This window comes from Haliotis cracherodii, unplaced genomic scaffold (genome assembly GCF_022045235.1).
Source record: "Haliotis cracherodii isolate W230 unplaced genomic scaffold, xgHalCrac1.p SCAF_3, whole genome shotgun sequence".
NCBI classification, from domain to species: Eukaryota; Metazoa; Mollusca; class Gastropoda; order Lepetellida; family Haliotidae; genus Haliotis; species Haliotis cracherodii.
The window spans coordinates 26,157,562-26,175,373 of record NW_027266286.1 but is presented as its reverse complement, the minus strand read 5'-3'; the positions used below and the strand labels follow the sequence as shown (position 1 = coordinate 26,175,373).

Genomic DNA, 17,812 nt, shown 5'->3' with positions numbered 1-17,812 from the left:
CAAGATTATTGTGTGTGTGTGTGTGTGTGTGTGTGTGTGTGTGTGTGTGTGTGTGTGTGTGCGTGCGTTGTCCCGCGAAAAAACCGAAAGTACAAACTGCAGAAGAGGCATAATGCCTCGCCCTGTGCAGTTAGTGTGTGTTTGTACGATTATAAGTACGGGCTTGTCGATCCATGCAGTATAGGTGTACACGTGGCTAGTGAGTCTTGTTTTGTTTCGCGTCGTCGCTTCATTGTAGGCCGAACGAAAAGACCAGAAATAATTAATGCCTTTTAAAGGGGCTTAACATTCATGTTTACCTCCCTTTAAACTGTGAGGATTTCTGGTATGAATATGTCCTTAGAACCCTGGACTTCAGCCTTACGAGGATCGGGTGGTTGCTGTATGTGTGACCTGGCTGAAAATGTCATCGATTTCGTGGGTATTTGCTTATGCTGTCAACCACTGGTTTATACTTTTTATAGTCCACGCTCAGTTGTTTACATGTCGAAGACCCGGGGTAGAATAGGCGACTATGCTTCTTATAAGAAGCGACAGACGGGATCGGGTGGTCAGGCTTGCTGCCTTGTTTGATGCATGTCACGTAGATCGATTCTCATGATATCAACCATTGGATTGTCGGGTCCAGAATCGATTTTTTATTTACATACCACCCTCATGTAGCTGGGATATTGCTGAGTGCGGCGTTAAACAACAAACAAACAAACAAACAAAACAGCGTTCCAATATCTCCGTTTCACACACGGCACTTACAACATCAACACTGACAAAGGCAAGATTGCCACGGGACCGTGGTGCATATAATACCTCCTTAACTCTAAGAAGATTAAAATACCTGATTGTGTAATGACATTAGTGTATCAGATAAAATAATCCTCTCTTTGTTAAGAAAGGAGACTAATTAGATATAAATGGTCCTAAATCATACGTTTCCATGGTGATAATAAGAAACCCATTTTTAATTACCTACAAGTACATGTAACCTTGTTCATTCTCGGCTCTCATATTTAAGACTTATCGGATTAAACCGTCCGGTTCCAGTCCTGACTGGCCATTGGATAATTTGTCCGTTTCAACATGTTGCCGCATATAAAGAGCCTGTGTATGTATAATTTTTATCAAATGGTCTGACACCCGTTGGTGACCGTCTCGTGTCATTTCAGGATTAGTCTTCTTGTAGGCTGGTTATGAATACTTATTGTGACAAATTGTTTGATATCGTCTGGGGAAAGTGTTTTGTCAAACGCTGATAAAGTTTGGTAGACAAAAAAGTAAATTTCCCGAATCAGGTTACAAATAGCGGAGACCATATACCGGTATATGGTCTCTGCAAATAGGGATCGTGAAGAAAATCAGTTTAATCAAAACTAGATCTTTCACTCCTATACGATACCTCTGAGCGTTAGAGTGGTATAGTATCCAAGTGAAAGATCATATTTTAATGGGATTGGAAAGAAGTATGTGCAATGATGACTATATAGCTATGGAATTTAGAACTGTATTGAAGACAATATGAATTTAACTTCTTTTTTCATTATATAGGTTTTATAAGATGTTTCAGTACAGAGACAAGTTATTCCTCTATGATGATCCATTGTCCTGATGAAGATACTTGTGTCTGTACTGAAACATCGCATTGACAAAATGATAATGATGTCCATACCCATAAGTCCTGTCTTGGGTGATAAATAATTTGTTTTCACTCATCTATTCATCACTCTATTGGGTTTTTCGCAAAATTAGTAAACATTTTAAGATTTAAAATTATGTTTTAGATATATATAACTGTTCTAAATATAAAGGCTTGACTCGGAAAGTAAATTAGCTCGTAATTGTGTTTCGGAAATAAGCTCCTTTGCACGCATGCTGAAAAAGCTTCATTGGGTATTTACGCATGCTGTTTTTATACATTTGACTTTTTCATTTAATGTATGCGTTTCTGTACGCAAGTTCATTGAAAGTAATTGGGTTTTGAATATTTTTTTTTTTTTTTTTTTTTTGGGGGGGGGTATTTCACGCAAATACGCTTATCTGTAGCTCTCTGTTATTAATTTTTTTCAGCACTATCCTCGTGCTCGTTTGTTTTACCAAAGTGGTAACGTCTGAGACCTGCATCACTTCAGACTTTCCTCCCACATTGATCTGATATAACTGGAATCCTGTTCAAATCGGCGTTAAACCAAACTCACTCACCGACTCATTAATCATTGTAATACAATAGACCGGTATTATGCAATCTCATTAAACAAAGATCTGAGGACATCCCATTACGGGTCACGTCAGAACGACCTTTCATCCAACCAATCAGAGCGTCGCTTACCAGATCATGAAAGTGACAGTCGGAATGGATTTTCTAATTATGCAACCTCGAAATATTTAACAGAGGGTATTCTGAACGACAGTTACGGGTTTTATGATTATATCCATATAATCTAGACCAACTATAAGCCATTCCAGAATGACCTTTAGAATTAATCGAGAATACTTCAAAATATGTTTCGCCAGTTTGAAACTAGTGTCGTAAAGCTCGAGAAAACTGCCTTCTGATTGGCTAATGTCGATTTGTTGTCAGTCATTTCATTGATCGGTCAAAGTTGGCGAAAGGTCGTTCTGAAATGACCCGTGAAGGGATGTCTTCAGATCTTTGTTTAGCGGTAGCGAAAACTAAGATCTGATTTTAATGAGATTTGGGTATTATGAAGTCACTAATCCTCCCGTGACGAGCAGAATAGGTTTCCATACCGGATGTCTATCAACTAATGAGGACCTGGTGTTCAGAATGTGTGACTTAGGTGAGGTGAAATACATGCACGTGTGTGTGACTGCTTATACAGGTCCGGACTAATGCCGATTGTATAGTACTAGCCCACTAAGATACCGTGCCACAGCTTTAATATGAATACCCCACCCAGACGCAGTATACTGACTCCGAGCCGACCAGTCCTTGTTTTAGCCCCTTAATGCCGAGCGCCATGCAGGATAACAAGAAGTACCATCTTTTAACGTCTGTTGTTATGACGCGGCCGGGGATCGATCCCCGGGCCATCCGCTCTAAGGGCAGGCACTCTACCACAAGACCACGGAGGCCGTCTCGCAATCCATGACAAGATAGAGTCGCCGTCCCTGAGATTTACAGGTTTTCCATCTTCCCGAGGCAAGGGAGGTAACTGACTTTAAAAGTGGAAACTAGTCAGTTACCTCCCTTGTCCCGAAAAGACGACGTCTTCATGAACGCTATTGTAGATGTAACTCATGACAGGGAGACATCCGTGTATTAATACTGAACAGGCGGCAGAGTGAGTCGTATATTGTTAACAATCAAATGTTAAATTGTAACAATAAAACAAACAATAGATATCAATAATGTTTATATCGGTTTTATTTTCTTGATTTACTTGTCAATGTATCTATTCCAATAATATTCCCAACGTGGACTGTATACTTTCTGGTAGAACAATCAGGTCTCATTCACAGCGAGGAACAGTTAAAAATAACATAAGACACACCATCATAAAGTTTCTCTTCATACAAGGAAGTTGGTGCACGAACACTCGTGCTAGAACACAACTGATAACAGGAATCAGTTCCAACGAAAAATGCAAAAAATCGGAAGAGAATTAAACTGAAATCTTCATGTTTTAATTTATATAGCGATGTAAACATTCTCGTTAAACCGCATGTTTCTCAATAGATCGTCCAGTTTTCTTTTTCTATTCTGCCTAAACATGTGTCTTAAAGAAGTCAAAGAAGAAAACTTATCGATCACAAATTATTCATGATACACGCGTACGTGCATGTACAACGATAACATTCGTCACCACTCGCCCCTTTCCGTAACCTGCAAATGACACGAGTTGGTCACGAATGCCACGATAAGGGACCGATCATTTATTATTCGGGTGGGGGAGGATGTTGAGCGAGAGGCTTTTGATGCACTAATGTACTGAAAATAATGACCCTCCGCTATCGCTTGTGATATTTATGGATGACCTTCCCCGTGTCCTTGTACATTTTTTTCATGACCCTCCCCAAGAGACTATGGTGTATATTTCAACCCTCTCCGGATTCCCCAAAATAATAAACGACCGGTCCCTAAAACCTTTTGGAAATAAATCATGAAAACGAAGATGAAAATCTCTGAAACCGTTCCCCAACTGCTTTTAATGTGACCAAATTATTTAGATGTTTAAAGTTTGTCGAAATAGTTCTCAAGAGGTGGTATCGAGGTGGCCATCTGTTTCCTCGAGCGAATGTCCACCACTTCCTGTCCAGCCCGTGACATTGGATCAGTGGGGTCACCCGGTAGTAGTTGCCAGTGGTCAAACAGGCATTGTGGGAATGCTTGACCACCTGTCTGGGCCCTCAACGCACTGGTGAAACCTGAGAGAATGGAATGGAGAAAATTAGGTTATTGGGCATTTAATATTGTATCTGATCTGATATTGATAATTTAAACATGGTATTGAGAATCAATTTTACATAACTGACTGGATTGGACTGTGAATCATAACGCTGCCTTCAGAGACAGGTGGGGTGTGTGTATGTGAAAAGATGAATTATCAGGCTCCACGTAAAGAGGTGAGGTGAAATGCGGTTTAACGTCGCGTCCAAGATTATTGCACTTATGTAGCGACGTGCACGCACGCGTATGTGTGTGGCTGCTTGTACTAGTCCGGACTGATGCCGATTTAAAGTGCTAGCACACTGAGATACCATGCCGCAGTTAAACATGAATACCCCACTCAGACACAGTATACTAACTCCGAGTCGACCAGTCCTTGTTTTAGCCCCTTAATGACAAGCGCCAGACAGGGTAACAACAAGTATCATCCTTTAACGTCTTTTAGTATGACGCGTTTGGAGATCGAACCCCGGACCTTCCGCTCTCCGGGCGGACGCTCTACCACTAGATCACAGAGGCGGTCTCCATGTAAAGAGACAAGAACTATATGCATTGAAGCAGTGACCAAACAAATAATCTCTCTCTTACAGACATGTAAGCATCCGACCCCAAAACACACTTCACGTATAACAGTGTGTGAAAACGGAGCCTGGTTTTCATTGTGATGTGTGAAGTTTGATCACAAGGTGAGTGAGTGAGTATGGTTTTACGCCGCTTTTTGCACTATTCCAGCAATATCATGGCGGGGGACACCAGAAATGGGCTTCACACATTGTACCCATGTCGGGAATCGAACCCGGGTCTTCGGCATGACGAGCGAACGCTTTAACCACAAGGCTACCCGACCGCCCCTTGATCACAAGAACCTCCGTACTGAACTCGTACCATCTTCAACAACTCACCAAAAGACTCGTTGACCGGCAAGTGTGCTTTGATGGTGCACATAGGATTGCCCGGATGATGGGTCTCTTCAATAATCAGACCTCGTCTCTTGGCCAGGACATTGAAAACAGAACCAGCTACTGTCTCGTTACACTGCAAAAACAATATTAAAAGCAATAATTAACGAAATCAATTTCCAGTTTTCAATTACACCACCACGCACTTCTCTTTCATGTACAGTAAACGACGGTAATAACGAACTCGAAGGGACCACTAATTTTAGTTCGTAATAACCGTAGTTCGTTATAAGCCTATACAGCATTTATACAACAAATGGTCGGGACTGAAAAATATGTTCGTTATATCGGTCAGTTCGTTATATGCGTGTTCGTTATAACCGTAGTTTACTGTATATTACATACCTGTGTAAATTTTGTTTTATAGACTTCGAAACAAATATATGTGTTTTCCAAACTGGTGTCATTATGCCCGTGAGTATTCAAGTCTACCAAAGAAAAACAGCAGACAATGGTTAAATCTTCGTGATTTGCTGTGTTTTGTTCCATTGACCACGTGTCGGGTTAATTCTTAACATTACGATGCAAACCAATTTTCTGGGGATTGTGTCTTTGTTTGTTCTTTGTATTTGTAGTGTGTACATATTCCATAGTGTGGTAGCTCTCGGCGGGTTTCCTTTGGTATGACTGAGGAACTAAAACTCACCTCGATACTGACGAGAAACACGGGCTCCAACAGCCTCGGTTTGGCCGTCAACATGGCGGCCATCATGCATCGTCTGGTGGCAGGGATGATCTGACCTCCACGTCTGTGACTTGGGTCACGGTGGATGTTGGCGTCCACGATGTTGTACTGGACGCCACGTACCGTCTCTTCACAGAGAACACCCTCTGAGGACCCCCACTGGAAGCCCGCTACCACGCTGTCCCGGATGTCTTGCAGGTACTGCACTGCTCGAGACTTGTCCACCAGCATGTTGGGACCACTTCCGGCGGGGCCGAAACTCCAGATTTTCCTTCCCTGGTTCAAGTCAAAGTCGAAATGGTCGGCAAGATAACGTGCACGTTCCTTGGTGTCCTGGACTGCTGTCACTGTGTTCTGGAACAATATGATAGAACATATTGACAAGCTCCAAGGGTAGATGAAATAAAGCTCATTCGACAAATGTAGATTACCTTTGTTGCTTTCATTGGACTGGGGTGGGGTTTCAGCCGCCTTTAGGAATATAGGAGCAGTGTGGTGGCTGTGCTCCACACATTGTACCCATGATGGGAATCGAACCCTGGAGAATGTGCTACTGGTGTCACAAGTAGAATCTGAGGCGGTCGGGTAGCCCAGTGGTTAAACCGTTCGCTCCTCGCGCCGAAGACCCGGGTTAGATTCCCCACATGGGTACAATGTGTGAAGCCCATTTCTGGTGTCCCCCGCCGTGATATTGCTGGAATATTGCTAAAAGCGGCGTAAAACAAAACTCTCTCACCCACTCACAAGTAGAATCTTGGGGTTCAGCAAGTGGGTAATTACACCAAGGACCTGTTTCACTTCCGGCTTTCTTCCCACATACAGCAGATCAAAACTAATATATATTGTTGAAAGCGCTCTTACCCAAACTATAGATTTTGTGTTGTTTAACGCCGCACTCAGCAATATTCAAGCTATACGACGGCGGTCTATAAAGAATCAAGTTTGGACGGGACTAACATGGATTGCTGCAGACCATTTCTAACTGGAATCTTTACCAAACTAACTCACCCCTGACCAGTGCGCAGCGGATGTCGTACGGGTTGATGATAGGGGGTAAAACAGAATAATGGATGTCTGTAATTGGTTGTAAATGTAATTAAGAAATTAAAGAATTTCGAGAGAAATTAAAGCAATCAATGTCAATCCAATATTTCCCCTACCTGGTCAATCTCTTCAGCAAGTCCTCCCGGCATCGGCCCTGCACTCATGTACAGCCGGCACAGCTTGTTGGAGGATTTGGCCAGGCACACTCTGTCGGACTCGGCGGTCACCGTCTCGCGGTAACTTACAACAGGGTCGGATTTCTGCAACAGAATAATCAACGTATCAGGAATAAGGGCACAATGTGTGAAAACTCTTGTTTGGGCGTGAGCAGCGGTCGTATAAGAGGGAAATTATTAAAGAGAGACCAATGGAAGGTTTCTTTTCAAGGCTTCTTTTTTATGATGAATCAGTCAAAACCGGACTCTGACTAATCCGGATGAGATAACAGACCTCATATTTAATCCCAAACTTGCTTCATTGATTTAAGACCAAAAAAAATCCGGACATAAATTGTGGGACGACGGACTCGCCATGATGGGGGCCATGGGTGTTGTTGATAGGACGCCTGGTATACCTCTACTCAAAGTTTGTTTGTTTGTTTATTTGTTGTTTAACGCCGCATTCAGCAATATGACGGCGGTCTGTAAATAATCAAGTCTGGACCAGAGAATCCAGTGATTGAAATGATGAGCATCGATCCACGCAATTGGGATTGGATGACATGCATCAACCAAGTCACCGAGCCCGACCCTCCAATCCCGTTAGTCGCCTCTTACGACAAGCATAGCCACCTTTTACGGCAAGCTTGGGTTGCTGAAAGCCTATTCAACCCCGGATCTTCACGGTCCGTATACTCAAAGACGTATATAGATATGTACGTCTTTGGTATACTGAACAAACAAACGTTAGAGATGAATATGTTAGGGAACAATTTTATGAAATTGTAGTCTTCACTACAAAAAGAAATATCCCCAAAATTATTCATGATCCCTAACATTTGTGGTTCAGTACATGATAATACAACTCACCGTGATAGGGACACACGCGTGGTCCTTCTCCAGGTCCTGGAGGCAGATCTCTAGGTGGAGCTCCCCGGCCCCCGCCACGATGTGTTGCCCCTCCTCCGAGATGCACTGCACCATAGGGTCGGCCTTGGACAGCCGCTTCAGCCCCTCCACCAGGCGGGGCAGGTCGGCCGGGTTGACCACGTCTACCGCCACGCGCACCACCGGACTCACGGAAAACTTCAGAACCTGAAACAAATAGTCACGCTCAGCACATTTTCGAAACTAAAAACTAAATATATTGTATGAAATACACAAACGTTATGACTACAGGTATATGGTCATTTCAAGTGTCATATACAGAATAGTTGTTTGCATGGCCACAGGTGTGTCGGGTGGGGTGGTGTGGGGTGGAGTGGCCTAGCTAGTGATCGCTTCTCACTGAGTAGAATTGCTCAAGCTTCCCTTAAACGTTTGTCTCAGAATCCCAGATTCCACCGGACAATGGTCGATCTGTAGGCACCAAAGTGGTAAACGTCCTACATGTTCTAATTATATATATAATACACACACACAAATACCACTGTTATGCATCGCCTGGGACTACAATGTAAGTTAAAGTTTTCATTACACCCGAAGAGCCGTTGAACGGCGAAAGATCTTGTGTGGATAAAGGAGTTTTGAGCACGAATTTATGGAAGATACAGTTTAATGCCGAATTTGTAAGATATTTTTGTTGCTATTCAACAGATGCCAGTTGAATCGTCAAGGGTATGTGGAACAGTGAGTGAATGGGTACGGTTCTACGCCGCTTTAAGCAATATTCCAGCAATATCACGGCGGGGAACACCAGAATTCGGCCTTACACATTGTACCCATGTCGGGAATCGAACCCGGGTCTTCGGCATGACGAGCGAACGCTGAACTGTGGGTTGACTGAGAGAAGACAGCAGTTTTACCTTGAGTTGGTGGGCCTGCATGTAGGTAGTGACGGTGCCTGTCTTCAGTAGGTACTTGTCAATGCCGACCAATCCCACCAGATTGCCGCACTGCACACTGTCCACGCGGAGAACAGCCCCACCCATCATTATGGCCGTGCTGCAAACATATTGACAGATAGATATATACATACATTGAAGTACCCGCGTCATACCCATAAACATTAACAGATGGTACTTGTTAATGGGATAAAACAAGGACTGGTCGGCTCGGAGTCAGTATACTGTGTCTGAGTGGGGTATTCATGTTAAACTGCTGCATGGTATCTCAGTGAGCTAGCACTATAAATCGGCATCAGTCCGGACTAGTACAAGCAGCCACACACACGTATATGCACGTCGCTATATGAGTGCAATAATCTTGGACGCGACGTTAAACCCAATTTCACCTCACCTACTGTTTTTGATTGTGATAACCTTCGCGTTTCCAGCTTCTTTGTTTGAGATGCGTTAAGCTCGTGGAACCTTTCACTTCAAACAAGCATATGATTATAAATCTATACCATCCTAGAAAATTGGTTTGTTTCAATTGATATGCTTTACTTGTATTCGTATTATTCCTACCTGGCAATGTTCTTGTCGTAGAAATCTGTCTTCTTCTCAACGTTAGGGCTATAGTTGGGGCCCATTATGCGGACCTTTTGTCCTGTGAAGGCCCGGCCGGAGAACACCCTGCCGATGGCGTAGAAGCGGCCCTTGTCCGTTGACGGGACCATCTTGGAGACATACAGCATCAGGGGTGCCTCGGGGTCGCAGTTTTTCATTCCTGAATTAAAAGCAAACAATACAAAAATCAGTCCAACTATACTTAATGAATGTTATAACGGTGGTCTCGACCATACAATCAGCCCTTATAATAGGTATTTAAGTCGTCTATATAGGGTCAGATTAAAACCAATGTTCAAAAGGATAGTGCGTCGTTCCCTACACATGTTTTGTTCTGGTTAACGTCGCAATCGGGAATATTCCAGCTATATAACGGTGGTCTGTAAATAATCAGACAATCCAGTGAATGACATGGTGGGCATCGATCTATATTTGTGAGTGAGTGAATTTGGTTTTACGCCGCTTTTAGCAATATTCAAGCAATATCACGGCGGGGGACACCAGAAATGGGCTTCACACATTGTACCCATGTCGGGATTCGAACCCGGGTCTTCGGCGTGACGAGCGAACGCTTTAACCACTAGGCTACCCGACCGCCATCTATGTTTGTAGAAGACAAAGACAATCCAGTGATTGACATCATGAGCATCAATCTTCGCTTGTAGAAGACAAAGATTCTATTTCAAACATAAAACACATATATGTTGGTGTCCTACACTCGCATTGCACTCTGCAACGTCAGCGAGCGATGAATTCTAACTACCATGAATAGAGAGGTTATGAAACGCCAAAGGCCCGTGAAGATCCAGGGTAGAATAGGTCTTCAGCAACCCATGCTTGCCGTGAAAGGCGACTATGCTTGTCGTAAGAGGCGACTAAGGGGATCGGGTGGTCAGGCTTTCTGACTTGGTTGATGCATGTCATCGATCCCAATTGCGTGGATCGATGCTCATGTTGTTAATCAACGGATTGTCTCGATCATTTACGGACCTCTGTCATATAGCTGGAGTATTGCTGAGTGCAGCGTTAAACAAGAAACAAAGAAACAAACAAACATATGAATCTCCAGAAAGAACTTACCCAGCGCCACAACATCATCCTGGGGCCCTTCATAGAGCACTGCCGTCCTGTATCTCTGGGCGGTTACGGGGGAGGGCAGGTGGGTGAGGATCATGTCCAGCATTGCGTCAGCGGCCGGCAGCCACTTCTTCATCATGCCACGCATGAACTCCTTGCCCTCCCGATCCATGTCTTCGGCCTTGACCTTCACGCCAAGCTTCTCCAGAAGACTTCTCGTCTGCTCCTTGTCTCCAGCCTTTGCCAAGGACAGAACCTGATGACAAATTGACAGATGTATTAATACAGTGAAACCTCGATGTTCTTGAGTCAATCGAAATGCACCGACTTATCCGTAGTTCGGCACAAGCGTTGCATCGCTATTAAAACACTTACATTAAGATTCCGCAGGACTATTAACGAACATCGTCTTTAATGATATATCGAGTTCCTCTGATACCAGAAATCGTGGTTATCTGGTTAAGATAAAATCAAATAAACTGATATATATCCCTTTTCTTATTTTGATTCAAAGCTGTGGTAGAATAGTTAACAAACCTTGAACAAGGGCTCCACCACGAACTTGTTAAAACCCCTCTCTCCATTTTCTCCCTTTGCGGCGCGCCACTTCTTCGCCGTGGGGTCGTAGAAGTTAGCTCCCCACAGGCGGGACATCATCTTCTCCTCCTTAACACCGAACTTCTTGGCGTACATCCGGGCGAACTGCCGCAGGTTGAAGCCCCAGCCCTGCAGACCGGAGCCCATGGAGACGTTGCCCTTGGCAGGACTCAACTGCAGGACAAGGAATAGGGTGTCAACACTTGAGTCAGGATTAGAGTTCCTTTGGCTTACTTAAACACTCCAAGGAGACATGCAGATTTTGATCAACGCAAGGGTTTTGATCAGAGAAGGGACCAGGATGATTTGGAGTCCTTTCTGGAGATTCACAAACCGGTTGAATACATCCATATTTGCGTGATATCAAGATAAAAGACAGGTCAAGGGTCATGCCAACGCGTCCGTTTTAAGAAATTTCTTATTTTGAGGGACATAAAAACAGCCTAAATAATTATCGAGATGGAAAAAATAATAAACATATGTATGTTCCAACTGCAATATATTTCTCTAGAGAGTGTTTGGTTTCGAGTAGTGCTTCAGATCAGGTTACAAGTATGTATGAAGCGTGGTATTGCTGAAGTTGGCGTAAAACCATACTCATTCATATCACCTACAGTGAAACCCCGTTAAACCAGATAGTACAAAAATGCCCGGATAAATGAATCTTTGTTTGACATGACGAGCTGGTTGGTTTGTTGTTTAACGCCGCACTCGGCAATATTCCAGCTATATGACGGCGGTCTGTAAATAATCGAGTCTGGACCAGACAATCCAGTGATTAACAATATGAGCATCGATCCACGCAATTGGGATCGATGACCTGCATCAACCATATCAGCGAGCCTGAACTGATCCCGTTAGTCGCCTTTTACGACAAGCATAGTCACCTTTTACGGCAAGCATGGGTTGCTGAAGACCTATTCTACCCCGGAATCTTCACGGGACACAAAGAAATGCACTGTGTGATCGTAGACTTAAAAGAAGCATTGATGACACAGTATTCTGACTCCCGATTGTTTGTGTCTGTAACATATTGCAATATATGAGTTCCTAACTGATCCCTCACCATTATATCGCCCATGGTGGACATGGAGTCTTCATAGGTTGCAAGGATGACGTTGACATCCTCAACAATCTTCCTGAGCGTCTGGTACAGTTCTTCCGGTGCCAGCTGCGTCTCGAAGAACGCGCGGTCCAGCTTGTTCATCATCAACACCGGTTTGATCCTCTCCACCAACGCCTGCCTCAGGACAGTCTCAGTCTGGACACACACACCTGAGGACGAGGGGGCACAGGCTATCTTACCAAGCCACGACCATTGGCTATGTATCAATAATATACTAAAGTTTCATAGGGGTGAGGTGAGGTGAGGTGAAATTGGGTTTAACGTCGCGTCCAAGATTATTGCACTTATATAGCGACGTGCATGCACGTGTGTGTGTGTGTGTGTGTGTGTGTGTGTCTGTTTGTACTAGTCCGGACTAGTCCGATTTATAGTGAAAGCCCACTGTGATACCATGCCGCAGTTTAACATGAATACCCCACTCAGACACAATATACTGACTACGAGCCGACCAGTCCTTGTTTTAGCCCATTAATGCCGAGCGCTAGACAGGGTAACAAGAAGTCTTTTGGTATGACGCGGTTGGGGATCGAACCCCTGACCTTCCGCTCACCGGGCGCTCTACCACTAGACCACGGAGGCGGTCAGTTTCATAAGGAAACTGAGATATTAGGACGTATTTTTCGCGTCAATATCGTTCGTTTATGTTGTTTAGAGACAATAGTTCAACCATATCACGGCGCCTGTAATAATCTCGTCTTGACCGGACAAACCAGTGGTTCATATTATGAGCACACATTCAACGCTTTGGTGGAACGATGACACGTGTTAGTCTAAGCTGGGCCACCCAATGCATTGTATCTTACGACAAGCATAGGTTACTAGGGACCAACACTATTCCGGAACCATCTGGGGTGCGATGGAGAAGACTGGCACCATGATTGATACACTATGGAACATGAATTCCGTGTCAGGTGTTTGGAAGGTATTGAATGATCCTGGTTTGGGGAGTAGAAATGTGGAATCTAAAGTATCTGAAGGGCGACCACTTACCACTGATGCAGTCGACCACGACCATTGCGCCGTCTGTAATGCGGAGCGCTGCCGTCACTTCAGATGAGAAGTCCACGTGACCAGGGGAGTCGATGAGGTTGACTACAAACAAGTTGTCAGCATCAGCGTTCACACCCGGCACATGCGACATCGTGTCCACGTCGACATCATAAAACAGGGAAATGGCGCTAAGAAATAAAATACATAAAATTACAATTATGTCACCATTATAGTGATATTTCTTTTTAGAAAGACTCCCCCTCCCCAAACTCGATCTATTTCTATAGATTTCACCAGTCTCCTTTTCATTTATTATAACAATCTGTAATTAATGCCTTTAAATCATCGAAACAATAAACTATACATAAAAAATCTGAGTGAGTTGGGTTTAACGCCGTATTTAACAGTATTCCAGTTATATCGCGGCGTGTCAGCTTAATGTGAGAGGAAAGCCCGAAGTGATGCAGGTCTCAGACGTTTACCACTTCGGTGAAACCAACGAGCACGGGTATGGTGCTGACAAACCTAGAAACATAATCAGGGTGAACCAGGATTCGAACCCAGAATCATAGATGTCTGGCGTGCCCAAGGGACGCAACTCTGCACAGCGAAACTCAGCGCCTAGGACGACTATGCCACCCGTGCCCCTAAAAATTCTGAGGTTTTAATGCTATGCTCTCATCAATCTATGCATAATATACTCACGTTGACTTGATGGTGATGCCCTTTTCCTGTTCATCAGCCCGTGTATCTGTCGCGTGTTTTTCCCCCGCCTGTGTTCCTGAGATCACCCCTGCACGTGCTAGCAGGGAGTCGGTCAAGGTCGTCTTGCCGTGGTCGACGTGGGCGATGACGGAGATGTTGCGGATGTTGTCTCTCCGCTCCATCACTTGCATCTTCTGCTCGGTTGTAAGGATCACCTGAAAAAGCAAGAAAGGATTTTTTTCGAATCATGTCGCTATTCAAACAACTTGGTACCTTAGGACCATATGGAGAAATTTTTCCAGCCTCTATGAATGAAAACAATGCAGAGCTCCAGATAACTTTTTGAGCAATTGCGTTTTTACCCAAGGTTTTGTATTTTAATTGGGTTATGACATTTTTCATTGGGTAACCAATTTTTTTTCACTCGTCTATTCATCACTCTATTGGTTTTTTCCCCCAAAAGAGTGAACATTTTAAGATTTTAAAATATGAAATGTTTTTGGTGGATATAACTCCGAAGGTACATTAGCTCGTTTTTATACATTTGAGTTTTTCATTTAATGCATGCGTTCCTGTACGCCAATTAATTGAAAGTTTTTAGGTATTTTGGGGTGTATTTCACGCATATACGCAGCTTATCTGTAGCTCTGAGACAATATGCATCCCCTGAATAAATTGAAATTCCTGATTCTATAACATAGGCAAACCCTATTATTTACATAAGTGCACTACATACTACTCGTTATAATAGAGGTGGGGATGGGGATACGGGGGAACATAACAATAATGTTTCGAGGTGACCCATAAAATATTGCCCAGTGCGTCACAAATATCCTTTAACAAATCCTTTTACGATGGTATAAGAATTTAGGTCAAAGAACAATGTGTTAAGTGCGCTATCGATATTCTCCCTTTGCCTACTGAAGCATGGCACCGACGTCAGATAGCTGGAACATTGTTAAGTGCGGCGTTAAACAACGAACACACTGAAGCATGGCGCGTATATTAATGCATACGGACACTGATCATCATTCCGTGTGCGACATACGCTTGCAGTCGGAAAGCGCTCGTTAAATCTCCAATATAAGTAAGTAATGATCATCATGGAAGGTCAGGATCGTTGTTCATTAAAGGATTTGACAAAAAATGGTTTCGAGTATGACTCGTTTCTCTTTGCTAATGCTAAAGTTACACACATTTCAAATATCTATTGTCTTGGCAAAGGCGATTTGTCAATACTATGGTAATAAAAATGAGATAAGCTATCAATCTCGTGAATTATACATCTTTCACATGCACAACATTATAACATCAGTAATTTAACACACGTGTAACTATACATACGTGTGTATATGTAAATTTACTAAGCGTTCACATGAAAAGCATCTTAGGTGTGTAAATAAAGTATGTAAATTGTGTAAGGCACACATATTCGTCAGTCTGTTCACGACTTTCAACACAAAACAGGTTGTTTTCCAATCAAAGTTGAATGAGAAGAGAGTTACTTCACCAACAATTTTCGCGTGAAGCAACATGTGTTTCATTTTATTTGTACACAAAGTTTTGACTCCTTGAAACCAAATGAAAACACCGTCCGCTCAACTCTGTATATATGCATTAAAGTTGGCAACTGTTGACAATTTGTTTGGTGTTGGCGAAAGAACAGATATTAATTAGATCATCCTCTTACGTTGACATAAACGTTCACATTGCAACATATACGCACAGTGCATTTTTACATTTACATCTGCTCCAGACATGATGCAGATTTGCTCCTGGTGTAAATATACACACATGAGTAAACGCGTTCACATGACATGTATACTCACGTATGTATTTCTACACACGTATGCACATATACACACATATGTGTAGAGGCGCATGTGAACGGGGTTTTAGTGACTGAGTGATTGAGTATTGTTTTACGACGCTTTTAGCAATATTCCAGCAATATCACGGCGGGGCACCCTAGAAATGGGCTCCACACATTGTGCCCATGTCGGGAATCGAACCCTTGTCTTCGGCGTGACGAGCGAACGCTTTAACCACTAGGCTACCCGACCGCCCCTGAACGGGGTATTAGACAGACAACCACCGTATTCCAGCTATGTGATACCTATACATAAGTTCTCCATTAAAATGTAATACTTCACCCCCCAAAATTGAAAAAAAAGTAAAGCAAGTAACAGTATTTAGTTGTTTTTTCTCAGAGATAGGTCCATTATGAAAGATTCCTGGACCCATATATAGTATACTTCATATCGAAGCGAAAACACACATATAATTTTTTTCGAGAGAAAATCAATAAATAGAAAAAAACATAAATCATTAGCTGCACATTAATACAACATATTCTAAATAGCTGTACAAAAATATAACTTACCATGTTGATGGTCTTTTTCTCGTCCCGAAGTGCCTGCGGAATCTGTAAGAATTAATCTCGAGCGCGGTGCGCCTGTCTGTTAAAGATCACATCTCTAATGACGGCCCGGGGAAGGCTCAAGCCTTATATACCGCCTGGCAAGCGGATTGCGAAATTTGCTTTTCCAGGCGAGTGTATTTCACAATCACCCGTCTGCTGACAAGCGTAGTGGCTATAAATAGCAACGTATGTAGTTTGTTGTGGAAGCAACTGGAACATTTTCTGAAACGCAGTTTAGGCAAGCCGTGCTGAGGCGAGTGTATCTCAGCATCACCAGTCTGTCTGCCTTGTCATCCGTCAACTTTTAAGTAATGCCTATCAAACAATTCAAGCGAAGCTGCTATTAATTAGCAACGGAGGTCGTTTGTTGTAGAAGCCACACGACAGTTTCAAGCTGCGTTGAAATATAACTGACAGTTTGTTTGTTTGTTGTTTAACGCCGCACTGAGAAATATTCCAGTTACATTACGAAGGTCTGTAAATAATCGAGTCTGGACCAGACAATCCAGTGATTGATGTCATGAGCATCGATCCACGCATTTCGGACACGATGACATAAATCACAGGACAATGCATCTATAATAATAACAAACTCGCAGACGAGACCGAAGGCCAAGTTTGATGTTATCATCGTCGTCCACATCATCATCATCATCATCATCATTATCATTATTATCATCATGGTACTTAGAAAACTTGAGTGGACGCAGTTTAATGTAACTAATTATATGTCATTTAACCCAGATGAATTAATACTAGTAATTAGTTGCAGCAGGACTGTTTGGTGGATTTCAACTTCTATATTTATTGATTAACGAGTGGATGGTGCATGGTTAGACAAGCACGCGATCTACCATCAGCTACCATGCACATAGGTTCTTGTTTTGCTACCCATAAAAACGCTGTTTGGTGAAGGTACACAAGCACATGTGAATCGTCGCATTTTTAAGAAATGTTAAATCTATAGGTCAATCATGTCTTCCTGATAGTGCAGCCTTTAAATACCATTTAAAGATATGGCTTGTATTATATATAAAACAATGTATAAAACCCATTTCAAGAAGTCAACAATTGGAAAGAATAGTGCACACTGGTTAGAGAGGACATATTTATATTTGAGAATTTAAATTTGATGATGGTGAACTTTCTCCTGACAATCCAACACCACAAGCTGTCATTGTTGGTACATATCAGTGA

At 42.9% G+C, this 17,812-nt stretch overlaps 1 protein-coding gene across 1 annotated transcript; it reads right to left on the bottom strand.

Annotated features, from left to right (window-relative positions):
* Positions 1–3,361: 3,361 nt before the first annotated feature.
* On the bottom strand, positions 3,362–16,770 carry LOC139475975 (translation elongation factor 2-like). The gene is made up of 13 exons (XM_071259197.1): positions 16,577–16,770; positions 14,194–14,408; positions 13,489–13,676; positions 12,439–12,647; positions 11,313–11,546; positions 10,779–11,031; positions 9,657–9,858; positions 9,054–9,192; positions 8,119–8,343; positions 7,207–7,350; positions 6,008–6,400; positions 5,305–5,437; positions 3,362–4,380 (listed from the first exon to the last, which is right to left on the bottom strand). Exons 1-13 carry the CDS (start codon positions 16,577–16,579, stop codon positions 4,187–4,189), a joined length of 2,532 nt encoding a protein of 843 aa, XP_071115298.1. The 5' UTR covers positions 16,580–16,770; the 3' UTR covers positions 3,362–4,186.
* Between the last annotated feature and the right edge of the window lie 1,042 nt (positions 16,771–17,812).

Coding starts and splice junctions, on each gene's coding strand:
- LOC139475975 (XM_071259197.1), bottom strand. Junction 13,677..14,193: donor GGCATCACCATCAAGTCAAC/GTGAGTATATTA, acceptor TTTATTTCTTAG/CGCCATTTCCCTGTTTTATG. Junction 11,547..12,438: donor CCACCATGGGCGATATAATG/GTGAGGGATCAG, acceptor CTTGTCCTGCAG/TTGAGTCCTGCCAAGGGCAA.